This window comes from Octopus bimaculoides, chromosome 30, assembly GCF_046866305.1.
Source record: "Octopus bimaculoides isolate indiv1 chromosome 30, ASM4686630v1, whole genome shotgun sequence".
NCBI classification, from domain to species: domain Eukaryota; kingdom Metazoa; phylum Mollusca; class Cephalopoda; order Octopoda; family Octopodidae; genus Octopus; species Octopus bimaculoides.
Genome location: NC_142957.1, coordinates 7,087,651 through 7,107,650, shown reverse-complemented (window position 1 = coordinate 7,107,650; position 20,000 = coordinate 7,087,651). Strand labels below are relative to the sequence as shown.

The 20,000-nt window shown below is 37.4% G+C and overlaps 1 protein-coding gene across 2 annotated transcripts in view; it reads left to right on the top strand.

Annotated features, from left to right (window-relative positions):
* Positions 1-20,000, top strand: part of LOC106867747 (uncharacterized) — a 106,174-nt gene that overhangs the window by 11,715 nt on the left and 74,459 nt on the right. For both annotated transcript variants that reach the window (XM_089346367.1, XM_089346366.1), the window contains exons 2-3: positions 5,941-6,052; positions 13,046-13,130. In XM_089346367.1, coding sequence (XP_089202493.1) covers positions 5,965-6,052; positions 13,046-13,130 — 173 coding nt within the window. In that variant the 5' untranslated portion in view covers positions 5,941-5,964. The remainder of the gene's footprint in view (positions 1-5,940; positions 6,053-13,045; positions 13,131-20,000) is intronic.

Genomic DNA, 20,000 nt, shown 5'->3' with positions numbered 1-20,000 from the left:
TTACGACGTCGAAGGTCCAAGTTGATCCGATCAACGGAACAGCCTGCTCGTGAAATTAATGTGCAATTGGCTGAGCACTCCAAAGACACATTTACCCTTAACGTAATTCTCGGGGGGGATATTCACCGTGACACAGAGTGTGACAAGGCTGACCCTTTGAATTACAGGCACAACAGAAACAGGAAGTAAGAGTGAGAGAAAGTTGTGGTGGAAGAGTACAGCAGGGTTCGCCACCATCTCTTGCTGGAATCCTGTGGAGCTTTTAGGTGTTTTCGCTCAATAAACACTCACAATGCCCGGTCTGGGAATCGAAACCGCGATCCTATGACCACGAGTCCGCTGCCCTAACCACTGGGCCATTGCGCCTCCACCACAAAGTAGATAAATATAAACTATATGTCAAATGATTATGATATGTACACAAAAAACCATGACACAAACATTCAACATCACAAAAGGGACTACACGAAGTGTATGTGACATTAAATGTGTATGGATTAGGCATTGTATTTGATCACAGAAAATACTTTACAATCTGTTAATACTGAATGTAATATGGATAACATATACGTTTATGAGATTAATAAAATTCTAGATTTACTCTCTCAGCACTTCTTTATACATAATGTTTTTTTTTTTTTTTGTAAGATTTTTACCCCCATGGTTGCCTTGTCTGTTGGTCTCAACTACTCTTACTGCCACATCAGATAATTTCCCAGCCCTAGAAAATGTCACATATAATTGCCCATGGCTGAACACAGGGTGTGACAAATATATTCAAAATTTTCTTAAATGTTTTGTCCTGTGTCACATTTATTGTCGTAGAGTAGGGCAGTCTTACAGGGGACTTGACTTGTTCCAAAATGAAAGGGAGGTTGAAATCATTTGGAGCCAGCTTGATGCGAGGTATCAGGAAATGCTTTCCTTCTGCTGCACCTGTTACTGAAGTGGTTGTGGCAGCTGACACATCCTACATGTAGTACATGTCTACTTTGATTCGTTCTCTTTTGAAAAATAATCTGTTTTATTCTTTCTCTATCGTTGTCCATATTTTATAAACAAATGTTTCAAATGAGTAGATGATAGGCGGCGAACTGGCAGAAACGTTAGCACGCCGGTGCGAAATGCTTAGCAGTATTTCGTCTGCCGCTACGTTCTGAGTTCAAATTCCGCCGAGGTCGACTTTCTTTTGTGCTGTAAACCATTTACCATTTACCATTTCTGTGGTGCCCCCCCTCCTTCCCTTGATGCTCTAAGCACGTGCTTATTTTGCTTAATTCCTCCTACTTTTTTGAATTGTAAAGTCTTTGATCAGATCCTCAAAATTAATCTTTGGTAACACATCTGCATCTATACTTAGTAGAGACAAAGGCATCCCGAATACTATTTTAGTAAGTTTAAAGTGATTTCTTTTGTGCTGTAAACCATTAACCATTTTTGTAGTGCCCCCCCCTCCTTCCCTTGATGCGCTAAACACGTGCTTATTTTGCTTAATTCCTCCTACTTTTTTGAATTGTAAAGTCTTTGATCAGATCCTCAAAATTAATCTTAGGTAACACATCTGCATCTATACTTAGTAGAGACAAAGGCATCCCGAATACTATTTTAGTAAGTTTAAAGTGATTTCTTTTGTGCTGTAAACCATTTACCATTTTTGTAGTGCCCCCCCCCTCCTTCCCTTGATGCTCTAAACACGTGCTTATTTTGCTTAATTCCTCCTACTTTTTTGAATTGTAAAGTCTTTGATCAGATCCTCAAAATTAATCTTTGGTAACACATCTGCATCTATACTTAGTAGAGACAAAGGCATCCCGAATACTATTTTAGTAAGTTTAAAGTGATTTCTTTTGTGCTGTAAACCATTAACCATTTTTGTAGTGCCCCCCCCTCCTTCCCTTGATGCGCTAAACACGTGCTTATTTTGCTTAATTCCTCCTACTTTTTTGAATTGTAAAGTCTTTGATCAGATCCTCAAAATTAATCTTTGGTAACACATCTGCATCTATACTTAGTAGAGACAAAGGCATCCCGAATACTATTTTAGTAAGTTTAAAGTGATTTCTTTTGTGCTGTAAACCATTTACCATTTTTGTAGTGCCCCCCCCCCCCTCCTTCCCTTGATGCTCTAAACACGTGCTTATTTTGCTTAATTCCTCCTACTTTTTTGAATTGTAAAGTCTTTGATCAGATCCTCAAAATTAATCTTTGGTAACACATCTGCATCTATACTTAGTAGAGACAAAGGCATCCCGAATACTATTTTAGTAAGTTTAAAGTGATTTCTTTTGTGCTGTAAACCATTTACCATTTTTGTAGTGCCCCCCCCCTCCTTCCCTTGATGCACTAAACACGTGCTTATTTTGCTTAATTCCTCCTACTTTTTTGAATTGTAAAGTCTTTGATCAGATCCTCAAAATTAATCTTAGGTAACACATCTGCATCTATACTTAGTAGAGACAAAGGCATCCCGAATACTATTTTAGTAAGTTTAAAGTGATTTCTTTTGTGCTGTAAACCATTTACCATTTTTGTAGTGCCCCCCCCCCCCTCCTTCCCTTGATGCTCTAAACACGTGCTTATTTTGCTTAATTCCTCCTACTTTTTTGAATTGTAAAGTCTTTGATCAGATCCTCAAAATTAATCTTTGGTAACACATCTGCATCTATACTTAGTAGAGACAAAGGCATCCCGAATACTATTTTAGTAAGTTTAAAGTGATTTCTTTTGTGCTGTAAACCATTTACCATTTTTGTAGTGCCCCCCCCCCCCTCCTTCCCTTGATGCGCTAAACACGTGCTTATTTTGCTTAATTCCTCCTACTTTTTTGAATTGTAAAGTCTTTGATCAGATCCTCAAAATTAATCTTTGGTAACACATCTGCATCTATACTTAGTAGAGACAAAGGCATCCCGAATACTATTTTAGTAAGTTTAAAGTGATTTCTTTTGTGCTGTAAACCATTTACCATTTTTGTAGTGCCCCCCCCCCCCTCCTTCCCTTGATGCACTAAACACGTGCTTATTTTGCTTAATTCCTCCTACTTTTTTGAATTGTAAAGTCTTTGATCAGATCCTCAAAATTAATCTTTGGTAACACATCTGCATCTATACTTAGTAGAGACAAAGGCATCCCGAATACTATTTTAGTAAGTTTAAAGTGATTTCTTTTGTGCTGTAAACCATTTACCATTTTTGTAGTGCCCCCCCCCCCCTCCTTCCCTTGATGCGCTAAACACGTGCTTATTTTGCTTAATTCCTCCTACTTTTTTGAATTGTAAAGTCTTTGATCAGATCCTCAAAATTAATCTTTGGTAACACATCTGCATCTATACTTAGTAGAGACAAAGGCATCCCGAATACTATTTTAGTAAGTTTAAAGTGATTTCTTTTGTGCTGTAAACCATTTACCATTTTTGTAGTGCCCCCCCCCCCCTCCTTCCCTTGATGCTCTAAACACGTGCTTATTTTGCTTAATTCCTCCTACTTTTTTGAATTGTAAAGTCTTTGATCAGATCCTCAAAATTAATCTTTGGTAACACATCTGCATCTATACTTAGTAGAGACAAAGGCATCCCGAATACTATTTTAGTAAGTTTAAAGTGATTTCTTTTGTGCTGTAAACCATTTACCATTTTTGTAGTGCCCCCCCCCCCCCCTCCTTCCCTTGATGCGCTAAACACGTGCTTATTTTGCTTAATTCCTCCTACTTTTTTGAATTGTAAAGTCTTTGATCAGATCCTCAAAATTAATCTTAGGTAACACATCTGCATCTATACTTAGTAGAGACAAAGGCATCCCGAATACTATTTTAGTAAGTTTAAAGTGATTTCTTTTGTGCTGTAAACCATTTACCATTTTTGTAGTGCCCCCCCCCCCCTCCTTCCCTTGATGCGCTAAACACGTGCTTATTTTGCTTAATTCCTCCTACTTTTTTGAATTGTAAAGTCTTTGATCAGATCCTCAAAATTAATCTTAGGTAACACATCTGCATCTATACTTAGTAGAGACAAAGGCATCCCGAATACTATTTTAGTAAGTTTAAAGTGATTTCTTTTGTGCTGTAAACCATTTACCATTTTTGTAGTGCCCCCCCCCTCCTTCCCTTGATGCTCTAAACACGTGCTTATTTTGCTTAATTCCTCCTACTTTTTTGAATTGTAAAGTCTTTGATCAGATCCTCAAAATTAATCTTAGGTAACACATCTGCATCTATACTTAGTAGAGACAAAGGCATCCCGAATACTATTTTAGTAAGTTTAAAGTGATTTCTTTTGTGCTGTAAACCATTTACCATTTTTGTAGTGCCCCCCCCCCCCCTCCTTCCCTTGATGCTCTAAACACGTGCTTATTTTGCTTAATTCCTCCTACTTTTTTGAATTGTAAAGTCTTTGATCAGATCCTCAAAATTAATCTTTGGTAACACATCTGCATCTATACTTAGTAGAGACAAAGGCATCCCGAATACTATTTTAGTAAGTTTAAAGTGATTTCTTTTGTGCTGTAAACCATTTACCATTTTTGTAGTGCCCCCCCCCCCTCCTTCCCTTGATGCTCTAAACACGTGCTTATTTTGCTTAATTCCTCCTACTTTTTTGAATTGTAAAGTCTTTGATCAGATCCTCAAAATTAATCTTAGGTAACACATCTGCATCTATACTTAGTAGAGACAAAGGCATCCCGAATACTATTTTAGTAAGTTTAAAGTGATTTCTTTTGTGCTGTAAACCATTTACCATTTTTGTAGTGCCCCCCCCCCCCCTCCTTCCCTTGATGCGCTAAACACGTGCTTATTTTGCTTAATTCCTCCTACTTTTTTGAATTGTAAAGTCTTTGATCAGATCCTCAAAATTAATCTTAGGTAACACATCTGCATCTATACTTAGTAGAGACAAAGGCATCCCGAATACTATTTTAGTAAGTTTAAAGTGATTTCTTTTGTGCTGTAAACCATTTACCATTTTTGTAGTGCCCCCCCCTCCTTCCCTTGATGCTCTAAACACGTGCTTATTTTGCTTAATGGTTAATCCAGCACTGGGTACCTCAACACTGGATACAATAAGTTTATTATTATTATTTTACACCACCAAGGCAGCGAGCTGGCAGAAACGTTAGCACGCCGGGCGAAATGCTTAGCAGTATTTCGTCTGCCGCTACGTTCTGAGTTCAAATTCTGCCGAGGTCGACTTTGCCTTTCATCCTTTCGGGGTCTATTAAATAAGTACCAGTTACGCACTGGAGTCGATATAATCGACTTAATCCATTTGTCTGTCCTTCTTTGTCCCCTCTGTGTGTAGCCCCTTGTGGGCAGTAAAGAAATAAGATGATAGTTTGTTGTATAAAGACATATGTGTTAAGTGAGGGAATTAAAAAGAATATAAATATGTAAACAAATTTCACTGCTTGTTGCCTAACCACCAACAAGGCTTGGTCCAAGTTGTTTATCAATTGAGATTATTTTCATTTCTTTTCATTTCACTTCAGTTCAGTGATCTATCTGTTTGTATATATCCTCTTCCTCCTCCTCCTCATCATCGTTGTTTAACGTCTGCTTTCTATGCTGGCATGGGTTGGACGATTTGACTGAGGACTGGTGGAACCCGAAGGCTACACCAGGCTCCAATCTGATTTGGCAGAGTTTCTACAGCTGGATGCCCTTCCTAACGCCAACCACTCCGAGAGTGTAGTGGGTGCTTTTTATGTGCCACCGGCACGAGGGCCAGTCAGGCAGCACTGGCATCAACTACGCTTGAATGGTGCTTTTTTACCTGCGTCGGCACGGGTGCCAATCAGGCAGTACTCTCTCTATTTGCATAACTTTTGATATATTGGTCGGCTCACCTACCTACCTACCTACCTACCTACATTGTAATAATTATAATTATAATTACAATATGACATTGTTTGGTACGTTTTGCTCATTTCTTTTCTCTCAATTCCGCAGATGTCCCACTAATGTCCCTCCATAATGGATGTCTACCAGTGCCATGAACTTGCTATGCCCCCCATTTATGAAACGGAACTGGGGCTGGTGAAGAAGATCAAAAGGGAAGCAGGTAAGAAGAAACCGCAGCTGTCTTTCCTTCTATGTTTGTAAGTGACGTCTGTGATGCCTGTGATTTTGTGGTTGTGGTGGTTGTTCCGGTAGTGGTGTTGGTTGAAGTAGTATTGATGGTGGTGGTGGTGGTGGTTATTCAAAAGGCTAACCTTGCAATGTTCTGAGTCATAATGAATCTTTCTAAAAACTTCATTAAGTCTGTGGAGTTCTCAGCCTGTGGAGTTCTCAGCCCGTGGAGTACTCATGTCTGTGGAGTACTCAGTCAACTTGTTGTAACTGACAGAGTGCCAGTAGTATATTATTTACATATGAAGAAGTGTGTATATATATATATGTATATATGTGTATATATATGTATATATATATATATATATATATTCAAAAAGGGATAAAACTCTTTTACAGGAATTTTATCAAGAAGCCAGTGTGTAAAAAAATTCGTACGGGAAATTTCTATTCCCAAGAATATAATTATTCGTTTATATTTATATAAAGAGCATTATTACAGAAAAATAACAACGCCACACAGTGAACTTCTCAAAATAACCACATTTAGTACCTAATGCGAGGAAAAACTACCAACAGAAGCCTACCTACTTTCTTAAGTTTATTTAAAAGAAAGTAGGTAGGCTTCTGTGGGTTGCTTTTCCTCGCATTAGGTACTAAATGTGGTTATTTTGAGAAGTCCACTGTGTGGCGTTGTTATTTTTCTGTAATAATGCCCTTTATATAAATATATATATATATATATATAATCATAAATATATAGGGATTGACAGTAACCTGCTTCTCCAACATACTGAGAATTCAGAAATAGCAGTCAAAGAACTACTGATTTCAAAACTACAAATTATTACTCCAGATTGATAGCGATATTTGATACAGAACAAAAAACAATAGAGAAGAGTAAAAAACACTTGCCTTTTAGTTAATTTAGTACAAAAGGCAAGTGTTTTTTACTCTTCTCTACTGTTTTTTACTCTTCTCTATTGTTTTTTGTTCTGTGTGTATCAAAAATATCGCTATCAATCTGGAGTAATAATTTGTAGTTTTGAAATCAGTAGTTCTTTGACTGCTATTTCTGAATTCTCAGTATGTTGGAGAAGCAGGTTACTGTCAATCCCTATATATTTATGATTATAAATTATTTACCGAAGAAGGTTTTTTTCATACTGAGCTACCCGGCAGAATTGTTAATTATTAATTTTATTACTAATTGATGATTCCCTGCCCTGCATATCTATATATATATATATATATATATATATATATATATATATATATATACTACATATATATATATATACTACTACTACAACCAACAAAAAATGTCCCCACGTGGACTATTGACACCAGTAAGGAACAATTATGAACTCTTCATTTAATTTCATTTTATTAAATATGTATTTTTGATAAGGTTCGTTTTTACAAGAACCGAAACATGTTAAATTATAATTCATTTTTTATATATTGGCGTTTTTCAAACTTCTTTTTTATAAATATATATATATATATATATATATATAATTTAGATTCAAGTGAGTATGGTACTTAAGTTTAGGCACCAGAATTTAGTACGGTATTATCCATACAATTTCTGATTTTAATATATATATATATATATATATATATATATATATATATATGTATTGTTTGTATATGAATATATATTATTGTACCTGCACTTATGAACACTATACTTCTGCGCTTATGAACACTACCTTACAAAAACTTTATCGGTTAAGCAAATGACCTTCCCTAAATGCATTAGAAACATTTATAACATAACCTGAACACTATTTCTGAAAATTATCTTCATTCTCTTTGAGCATATAAAAGTTAAATTTAGTGGGGTAAAATGAGTAAGACAAAGTAAAAGTAATTTTGCTGTTTCAATTCTCCAGGATTACATTTGAAAAATGACTTCTACTCATAAGCGGCCGGACTAAATGAAAGTGAGGTTTCTTACCACTCAGGTTAATTAATTTATTAATTAGTTGACTAATCACAAAAGAAAAAGTGAAATAGAGCCAAGGCATGCATTTCTTATTGACAAAGTGATTCTCCCAAGATAGAAAATTATTTATTTCAACACAAATTTTCACATTCAGAATTACGAAAACGAAATATCAATAGGCGCAGGAGTGGCTGTGTGGTAAGTAGCTTGCTTACTAACCACATACTTCTTGGTTCAGTCCCACTGTGTGGAACCTTGGGCAAGTGTCTTCTACTATAGCCTCGTGCCGGCCAAAGCCTAGTGAGTGGATTTGTTAGACGGAAACTGAAAGAAGCCTGTCGTATATATGTATATGTATATATATATATATATATATATATATATATATATATATATATATATATATATATGTATGTGTGTGTATATGTTTGTGTCTGTGTTTGTGTCCCCCCCCCAACCATCGCTTGACAACCGATGCTGGTGTGTTTACGTCCTCGTAACTTAGCGGTTCAGCAAAAAGAGACTGATAGAATAAGTACTAGGCTTTCAAAGAATAAGTCCTGGGGTCGATTCGCTCGACTAAAGGCGGTGCTCCAGCATGGCCGCAGTCAAATGACTGAAACAAGTAGAAGAGTAAAAGAGTAAAAGAGAGTTATATCTCTTGATGTGTATATGCAGCACATAGTTACCTCCCTTAGATTGAATCGTTAAAGCTTTAAGTGGGCCGTTGGCTGACAAGACTAAATCAGTTCCCGCTGTCTCTCTCAAGCAAAGCGTACAGGCTCAAGAGATATCTGCTGATGATACGGACGGGTTTCTAAAATTGCGATGGATTGGGAAGACAAGCTTCTAATATCTGTGTGTAAGGCATTCCTACACAATCCATCTCCATTTCACCTTAGTAGCTTCTGAACAGCGGTTTTCAAATTGAGTTCTGGAAAAACAAAAATTCAGGAGATAGGCAAGACGTAGCTAGTAATTTTTAATAGAATTTAATGAAACACACACAGACGTGGCCATGTAAAAAAAAAAAAGTTGAGCGGACAAGGGGAACCTTCACCACACCCACTTCCGGTTTTTTTTGGGGTTTTTTTCTTCTTCTATTGAAAACTCTGTTTTCGGGTACGGAGGTTCCGAATCTGAAAAAAAAAAAAAAAAATTGGCATTTCAAAATTTAAATCACACCACCCCACTCCAATTTTTTCCGTTTTTCCGTTTTTCCGTTTTTCCACTTTTTTCAGAAATTTGTTTTGGCGAATCACGTTGAAAAATACGGAGTTTATGATTCTGAAAAAAAAAAAAAAAAAAAAAAAAAAAAAAAAAATTACCCCACTCCACCCCTCGCGAATGTACAGCATATCCATGATGCTTTTAAACCCTTTTCGTCATTGCACATGCGTAGGGGTTTTCCAACCCGCGCATTAAATAGGCCTTCAAGCAGTCTCTGCACCTGCTAGAAATAACAGCCAAATCTCTGACAAACTCTACATAATAATAATCCTTTCCATCATAGGCACAAGGCCTGAAATTTTGGAGGACTTAACTGGTAGCTGTTTTATTGACCAGGAGAGGATGAAAGGTTAAGTCAATCATGACAGAATTTGAACATGGAATGTAATAAGTTGGGAGAAATACCACTAAGCATTTTGTCCGATGTGCTAATGATTCTGCCAGCTTTTCACCTTACATTATAATAATAATAATAATAATAAAAATAATAATAATAATAATAATAACTGCCCGGATGCAGTACCAGGCAATGTTTCTCATGGCTTCTGATCTTAATTGATTGGAAGTGTTATCATGTACATTGTGTTGTCTTGGTATAAAAAGATGGACTACAGCAAATATTCTGCTCAATACCACAGATTTGCTTGTCAGTTGTTTGACCTTAACCAGTTGAGCATGTCCCTTGGTGGCTGACGATATGTGCATCTCTGATCATGAGCAGAAGTAGCGGGGGAGCATCATAGCCATGTGTTGAGAGGAATTCTTTGGGGTTTGAATGATTCACCTTTGGAAACATGGGTGTTTTGCTCAACATTCTTAAACAAATGTTATTCAGGGACCTTTTGAGCTGGATGGGCTACTCGACCTGAAGAAGATTCTAACTGAGCTCCACCTGCGCGGTCATGCGCTGGCTGTTTATCTTGATATGAGATCACCATGTCACGCACATATGGTTGTGATGCATGTGCCTGGTGTACCCTTATCAGACGGGTAGTCATGATGGGTATACTGGGCTTCGTATATTTTACCCCAGTGTCACTTTGATGGCATGCACTGCTCTCCCACTCAATAATAATAAGAAGAAGAAGAAGTAGAAGAACAAGAAGAACCTGATGGTTCTGCCAATTCTCCACTTTACATCCTAAGCACGATAATACTAATTAATAAGAATTAATTCAAATTTTTGCCACAAAGGCAGCTTGAAGAAAGTGGGAATGAGTCGATTACATTGACCCCAGTGTGTAACTGGTACTTACTTTAATTGACCCTGAAAGGATGAAATAATAATAATAATCTTTTCTATTTTAGGCACAAGGCCTGAAGTTTTAAGGAAGGGGACTAGTCGATTACATCGACCCCCAGAATTTCACTGGTACTTAATTTATTGACCCAAGCCCCACCCCACCCAAAGGACAAAAGGCAAAGTTGACCTTGGCGGAACTTGAACTCAGAACGTAGCAATGGGTGAAATACCGCTAAGCAATTTCATCCACCATGCTAACAACTGTGCCAGTTCGCTGCCTTATATAATGATAATAATAATAATAATAATAATAATAATAATAATAATAATAATGATAATAATGATAATAATAATAATAATAATAAATAATAATAATAATAATAATAATAATAATAATAATAATAATAATAATTAATAATAATAATAATAATAATAATAGTAGTAATACTAATAATAATAATAATAATAATAATGCAGATATTGACAAAGCCCTTACCCACCAATGGTTAATGGCCTCTGGATTGAAATCAGAAACAGAGGGGTTTATCATAGCAGCCCAAGATCAATGCCTACCTACAAAGAACTACCAGGCCAACATATTAAAGAACGGCAGCTCCCCATTATGTCGTATATGCCAACAACAAAATGAGACCATCGATCATGTTGTCTCCATGTGCAGTCTGCTTGCGCCTACAGAGTATCTCAACAGGCATGATAGAGCTGCACAATATATTCACTGGGTAATATGCAAAAACCTGGACTTGCCCCATGATAAAAACTGGTGGGAACACAAACCACCCCCAGTACTTGAAAATGATCACATTGCACTCCTCTGGAACTTCACCATTCAAACTGACAGAAAGATAGACGCAAATAGGCCAGACATCATACTGAAAGACTTCAGACAAAAATCATGCCTCCTCATTGATATGACTGTCCCAATTGATATAAACGTATCTGTCAAGACCTACCAAAAACTGAGCAAATATAAAGATCTTGAAATAGAAATTAGCAAAATGTGGAATCTGAAGACGAAAACAATACCTATTGTCATAGGTGCCCTGGGAATGACAGCGAAACGGGCTGATTACTACCTAGCTCAGATACCAGGAAACCCCAAAATGGCTGAAGTCCAAAAGATAGTGCTCATGGGAACTGCCCATATCCTACGTAAAATACTGTCTATGTGATCTCAAATTTTAAAGCAAACATAATTTTCTTATGGTTTCTTAAACATTCACTTGAACAAAACTGTACAAATCCAAATATATGGTACCCTAGGCATAACACCTACATGAACTTCTAACTTGTTGTCTCTTGAGGTCTCTGGGTGAGACTTGGATCCAACTTGTACAAATGCAAAACAAAAGTCAAACATAAAATAATAATAATAATAATAATAATAGTAATAATAATAATAATAATAATCATAATAATAGTAATAATAATAATAATAATAATAATAATAATAATAATAATAATAATAGTAATAATAATAATAATAATAATAATAATAATAATAGTAGTAGTAGTAGTAGCAGTAGTAACCACAACAATAACAACAACAAGAATTTAATGGCTGTTCTTTTAACTGAATGACTTTGTACTAGGCTACCAGCTTCCGAATCGTCCCACCAATTAAAAATTCCAATAACGACAAAGCAAAGAGCCAATTAGTGGAGGGTGTCTGGAAGGGTTGGGAGGTGAGTGGTGGTGGTGGTGGTGGTGGTGGTGGGGAGGACACTGGGAATGCTGTGGTGTGTTAATTAGGTTATTCTTTTAATTGGTTCTGTTGTGTTGTGTTGGCTACCTCAGACACATTTCAGACTATGGTATATATATTTATACATACACACACATGCATGTGCACACACACAGACACACACACACGCACACACGAATGTGTGTGTGTGTGTGTGCATGTGTATATGTATATTTAGGTATATACATACATACATATGTGTGTGTGTGTATATATACACACACACACACACACACATACACATATAGGCGCAGGAGTGGCTGTGTGGTAAGTAGCTTGCTTACCAACCACATGGTCCTGGGTTCAGGCCCACTGCAACGGCCACACTTAAAATGGGGTATTTTACGTGCCACCTGCACAGGAGCCAGTCCAGTGGCACTGGCAATGATCTTGCTTGAATGTCTTTACATGTGCCACCGGCACAAGTGCCAGGAAGGCGACGTCGGGCACAGGTGCCATCACAATTTCGCTTTCGTTTGCCCTAAATAAATAATGCAGAATGGGACAAGAACGTAAAACATCAAGACAGTTAGAAAAGGAGTTTGACAGGCGCCGGCAAGGCCAGGGGTCACGTCAGTTTCTATAGTCTGTTTTGACTTGGTTTCTGTGGCTGACTGCCCTTCCTAATGCCAACCACTTTATAGAGTGTACCGGGTGCTTTTTATGAGGCATCAGCACCAGTGCTTTTAGCATGGTACCATCAGCAGCGCTTTATATGTTTGCATGCATCCACACACACATGCACACTTCCATGCTCATTCAACCAATAACTGTGCTTTTTTGCTCTCTTCATGTGCAGGAACTGCGCGGACATGTTTACCACAGCGCCCGATGAGACTTCGTCTAAACAGATGTAGAAGAACACCCAAACTAAAGGACACAAAGTAAGTATCACATTATTATTATTATTATTATTATTATTATTATTATTATTATTATTGGTTTTGTTGTTATTGTTTCTGTATTCTACATGAGCTGTTACTCAAAGGTTTCAAGTAACAAGTTGAATGTTTTACTATGGCTGTTAATTATGATTAGTGATAATTGTCCTGAAGAGAGACTAAATACTGAAATTTATTATTATTATTGAGTGAGAGAGCAGCACATGCCATCAAAGTAATGTTGGGGTAAAATATATGAAGCCCATTATACCCATCATGACTACCTGTCTGATAAGGGTACACCAGGCACATGCATCACAACCATGTGTGTGCGACATGGTGATCTCATATCAAGATAAACAGCGCATGACCTCGCAGGTGGGGCCCAGTTAGAATTCTCTTCAGGTCGAGTGGCCCATCCCACTCAAAAGGTCCCTGAATAAGGTTCGTTTAAGGATGTTGAGCAAAACACCCATGTTTCCAAAGGTGAATTATTCAAACCCCAAAGAATTCCTCTCAACACATGGCTATGATGCTCCCCCACTACTTCTGCTCGTGATCAGAGATGCACATATCGTCAGCCACAAAGGGACATGCTCAACTGGTTAAGGTCAAACAACTGAAAAACAAATCTGTGGTATTAAGCAAAATATTTGCTATAGCCCATCTTTTATACCAAGACAATGTACATGATAACACTTCCAATCAATTAAGATTAGAGGCCATGAGAGCCACTGCCTGGTAATGCATCCGGGCATATTATTATCATTATCATTATTATTATTATTATTATTATTATTATTATTATTATTATTATTATTATATATAATTGGTCAACATTCGGTAGTTTGAGACAAATTTCACTACATCATCTGCTACACCTCTGTGTGCTGGGGTGTGTGTTCTTTTCTGTTGTTGGGAGTGCGTGAACTCTTCCTGGTATTGTATTGTGTTAGTTTTTATTTTTCTCATTTGAGGTGTGGTGCAGTCTTTTGTTTTATTACTGCTTGTATTGCGTATTGAGTGTGTAATGTGTTGGTTAACTGGATTGCTGGTGGAAGTTTATTTCACCGGGTAATTGCTGTATAGAGTGTGCCTTCTGCCTGTGGGTTGTTTTGTTTAGGTTGTATTATTGAATTGATAGTCTGAACAGGATAAACTACACCTATTTTGCAGAGAAAAGTGTAGGTGGCTATTTGTAGTGGGTAGTTTAGCTTAATCGGTCAAAGCATCGTGACATGTAATCACGGGGATGTGAGTTCATGTCCACAGCTAGCCACCTACACTTTTCTCTGCAAAATAGGGGTAGTTTATCCTGTTCAGGCTATTTTATTAGCATTATTCTGCGATTGAGAATTTTAAAAAATCACTTCTTTAACTTTCTAAAAGACATCTCAACACTTCTAAAAGCAAACTTCGTTTGTTTATTTACGTTTGTCGTAATTTGAATTGAATTGATAGTGTTATGTGTAGGATGTAGGCTGTTCTTAGCAGGGCTATATTTCAGTGTTGGCTCCAAATTCTGTAGAGTATCTGTGGAAATAACTTTAGAAAATGGTATAATGTTTATGTGTAACTAAATGGTCTCACCAAAAATCTAAAATGGACTTGGTTTATATGGGAAGCAGCATACAGCCAAATTCAGCCGAACCATTTAACGAAAGTATCCAATAATCCATCTATCCAAGTTACAGATGCATTTGATAATGTAGTCCTAGATACACTTTGCCAGAATAAATCACATCTGAAACACATTTGATCGGAGGTCTGCTTGATAAAACCTGTCCTAGGGCTAAACAACAACAACCGAGGATGATACATTGAATAAAATAGTCTTAGATACACTATGTCTGAATCCAAGATGGGGGGGTGATCGTGGCTGCAACATCTATGACCATAGGTCTCCTGAATCAGGACTGACCTGGGGCTAAACATCGACAAAAAGGAAGAGCACATTAGATAATGTAGTCCTAGATACACTATATCTGAGTATCAGAGCCTATCTTGTGGGGAGTGGGTGGTGGTGGTGGTGGGGGCTGTACAACTATATAAAGTATTCCTAGATACACAATGTCTGAATAAAAGACAAATTGCTCCTGGCTGAAGCACATTTGATTAGGGGCCTACTGGACAAGGACTAACCTGGGGCTAAATAACAGTCAAGAACAAGAGCAAATTAGATAATGTAGTCCTAGATACACCATGCCTGAAGAAAAGACAAAATGGTCACAGTTTGAATATATTTAATCCGGGGTCAACAGGATCAGGACTGACCATGGGCTAAACAACAACAATATGGAAGGGCACATTAGACAATGTACTCCTAGATAAACCATGCCTGAAGAAAAGAATGATCACGGCTGGAACACATCTGATCAGTGGTCAACTGGATCAGGACTGACCTGGGTTTAAAATATTATCAGGAAGAAGAGCACATTAGACAATGTACTCCTAGATAAACCATGCCTGAAGAAAAGAATGGTCACGGCTGGAACACATCTGATCAGTGGTCAAGTGGATCAGGACTGACCTGGGTTTAAAATACTATTAGGAAGAAGAACACATTAGACAATGTACTCCTAGATAAACCATGCCTGAAGAAAAGAATGGTCACGGCTGGAACACATCTGATCAGTGGTCAAGTGGATCAGGACTGACCTGGGTTTAAAATACTATCAGGAAGAAGAGCACATTAGACAATGTACTCCTAGATAAACCATGCCTGAAAAAAAGAATGGTCACGGCTGGAACACATCTGATCAGTGGTCAAGTGGATCAGGACTGACCTGGGTTTAAAATACTATTAGGAAGAAGAGCACATTAGACAATGTACTCCTAGATAAACCATGCCTGAAGAAAAGAATGGTCACGGCTGGAACACATCTGATCAGTGGTCAAGTGGATCAGGACTGACCTGGGTTTAAAATACTATTAGGAAGAAGAGCACATTAGACAATGTACTCCTAGATAAACCATGCCTGAAGAAAAGAATGGTCACGGCTGGAACACATCTGATCAGTGGTCAAGTGGATCAGGACTGACCTGGGTTTAAAATACTATCAGGAAGAAGAGCACATTAGACAATGTAGTCCTAGATACACCATGCCTGATCACAACTTGAATACGGTTGATCCGAGGTCAGCTGGATCAGCAGTGACCAAGGGCTAAACAACAAGAAGAAGAACAACAACATCTTTTCATCGGCAGCTGTAATTGCTTACTGTGTCTGTTGCTATTGGCTACGGGAGGCAGTGGCATCGATTTCGGGACAGCTTCAGCTTCATCATCAATCTATAGGAGTTGCTGACATGACAAAACATGGCAGATCATTAATGGGCTGACACACAGACAGACACACACACACAGCACTGCACCGATGTGTATACACACATCTGACAAGCACACACACACACACATATATATATATATATATATATATATATATATATATATATATATATATATATATATATATAGGAAAATGAAAAAAAGCCAGAATGCTAAACTGGAAGCATATTTTAATAAAGATTTCTTCTAACCGGTTTTCATTGCGAAAAGCAAATTATCAAGAAGAAGAAGAATGAAAATGTTTTTTTACAAAGAAGTACAAAATGAAGAAAATAATATATAAAACAATAATATATAAAAAAATAAATATACCCATACAATATATTGTCTTTGAGCTTTTGTAGTTCAATAGTAGTTCATGTATAAACTGGTAGGAAAAATAAGGATGCATGAGAGTTGAGAGTTTTGTTAGGTTTAAAAAAAGGGTTAACACAACCCCACTATTTACTGACTTATATATATATATATATATATATATATATCCATGCACACACACATACACACTCACTCACATATATATATATATATATATATATATATATATATATATATATATATACACACACATATATACATGCACAGATATATGCTCAGCTATACATACATGAGTATACATATGCATGTAGATGTATAAACACACATATACACACACATGCATATATATACACACACACATGCATACACACACACACACACACATGCATATTCATATACATACATATGTACATATGTATATTCTATATGTGTGTGTATACACACACATGTGTGCACACATTTAGGTATGCACAGGTGTATACATATATGCATATTTATGCACATGGATGTATAGAGATATAGACACATACATATATGTATATACACAGACAGGCACATATGCAGGTATATATATATATCTATGTGCATATGCATGCATACACATATATAGACGCATATGCACATATCTATTTACGCATGCACACATTTACATGAAGACATATGTACACATATTCACAGCAGGCATATAAGCATATACACACACACACATGCATACATACACACACATGCATATTTATGCATACATATATAGGTATATAGACATACGACTGATATGCAATAACATAGACACACAAAAGCACAGAACACGCTCACACACACACACACACACATGCATGTATATACACGTGCGTGAGCACACTTTTCTTTTGGTTGGCACTCCGTCGGTTACTACGACGAGGGTTCCAGTTGATCCGATCAACGGAACAGCCTGCTCGGGAAATTCAGGTTCAGTTCAAATGGTTATAAGAAGCTGTTGGAGACTGTGATCAGTCCACGACTGGAGAGGGTTGCTGCTAGAAGGCCATATATGGTAACAGGATTTTTGTTTCCTTGACATACTTCTGGAAGGAGTCCAAAGTGGTTGTCGGAGATTTTCTATGACTTCACCAGCTAGAACTTTTTTGGTTTCCTTATTCCTCTGATTGTAATGCCATGGATAGTTTTGTTTTGTTGTTGGCACTCCGTCGCTTACGACGTTGAGGGTTCCAGTTGATCCGATCAACGGAACAGCCTGCTCGGGAAATTCAGGTTCAGTTCAAATGGTTATAAGAAGCTGTTGGAGACTGTGATCAGTCCACGACTGGAGAGGGTTGCTGCTAGAAGGCCATATATGGTAACAGGATTTTTGTTTCCTTGACATACTTCTGGAAGGAGTCCAAAGTGGTTGTCGGAGATTTTCTATGACTTCACCAGCTAGAACTTTTTTGGTTTCCTTATTCCTCTGATTGTAATGCCATGGATAGTTTTGTTTTGTTGTTGGCACTCCGTCGCTTACGACATTGAGGGTTCCAGTTGATCCGATCAACGGAACAGCCTGCTCGTGAAATTCAGGTTCAATTCAAATGGTTATAAGAAGCTGTTGGAGACTGTGATCAGTCCACGACTGGAGAGGGTTGCTGCTAGAAGGCCATATATGGTAACAGGATTTTTGTTTCCTTGACATACTTCTGGAAGGAGTCCAAAGTGGTTGTCGGAGAATTTCTATGACTTCACCAGCTAGAACTTTTTTGGTTTCCTTATTCCTCTGATTGTAATGCCATGGATAGTTTTGTTTTGTTGTTGGCACTCCGTCGGTTACTACGACGAGGGTTCTAGTTGATCCGATCAACGGAACAGCCTGCTCGTGAAATTCAGATTCAATTCAAATGGTTATAAGAAGCTGTTGGAGACTGTGATCAGTCCACGACTGGAGAGGGTTGCTGCTCGAAGGCCATATATGATAACAGGATTTTTGTTTCCTTGACATACTTCTGGAAGGAGTCCAAAGTGGTTGTCGGAGAATTTCTATGACTTTACCAGCTAGAACTTTTTTGGTTTCCTTATTCCTCTGATTGTAATGCCATGGATAGTTTTGTTTTGTTGTTGGCACTCCGTCGCTTACGACATCGAGGGTTCCAGTTGATCCGATCAACGGAACAAACAGCCTGCTCGTAAAATTAACGTGTAAGTGGCTGAGCACTCCACAGACACGTGTACCCTTAACGTAGTTCTCGGGGGATATTCAGCGTGACACAGAGTGTGACAAGGCTGACCCTTTGAATTACAGGCACAACAGAAACAGGAAGTAAGAGTGAGAGAAAGTTGTGGTGGAAGAGAACAGCAGGGTTCGCCACCATCCCCTGCTGGAGCCTCGTGGAGCTTTAGGTGTTTTCGCTCAATAAACACTCACAACGCCCGGTCTGGGAATCGAAACCGCGATCCTATGACCACGAGTCCGCTGCCCTATCCACTGGGCCATTGCGCCTCCACAATGCCATGGATAACTATGTGTGCGTTGCATTTGAGAAAGACACCCAATCACTCTGTCTGCAACACCAAGGCTGAGCTGGTGGCCAAGATCAAAGAGGTATGTGAAGATATTCTCAGGGACACAGTGAGGAATGCATGCACCAAATGTCTGAGCGGCCTTGGGGCCATGGTAGAAGCTGAGCTCATCTACTTTGATTAAACTTTTATCTCACAGCCATGATCTAGTTCATATAATTTGACTTTTTACAATACTTTTTTTTTTTTTAGATATGATGTTTTGTTTTCTCTTCCCTTTATGCAAACTCAAATTTAGCCTGAACACCTTGTATATATATGTATATATATGTGTGTGTGTGTGTGTGTGTGTATGCATATTCATACCAATGTATATATATATATATATATACACATACACATCTATATATGTATGTATTCATATATGTACATGTGTGTATATGTATGTATATATATATATATATATGTATGTGTATATATATATATGCATAATATATGTATATGTATGTATGTATATATATGTATGTGTGTATATATATATGCACATGCATAATGTATGTATATATATATATATATATATATATATATATATATATATGTATGTATGTATGTATGTATATATACATATACACATACATACATATACACATACATATATATTCACATACATACAGCTATACATATACACACCCATGCTTATTTACATACTAATTATCTCAAATGTAA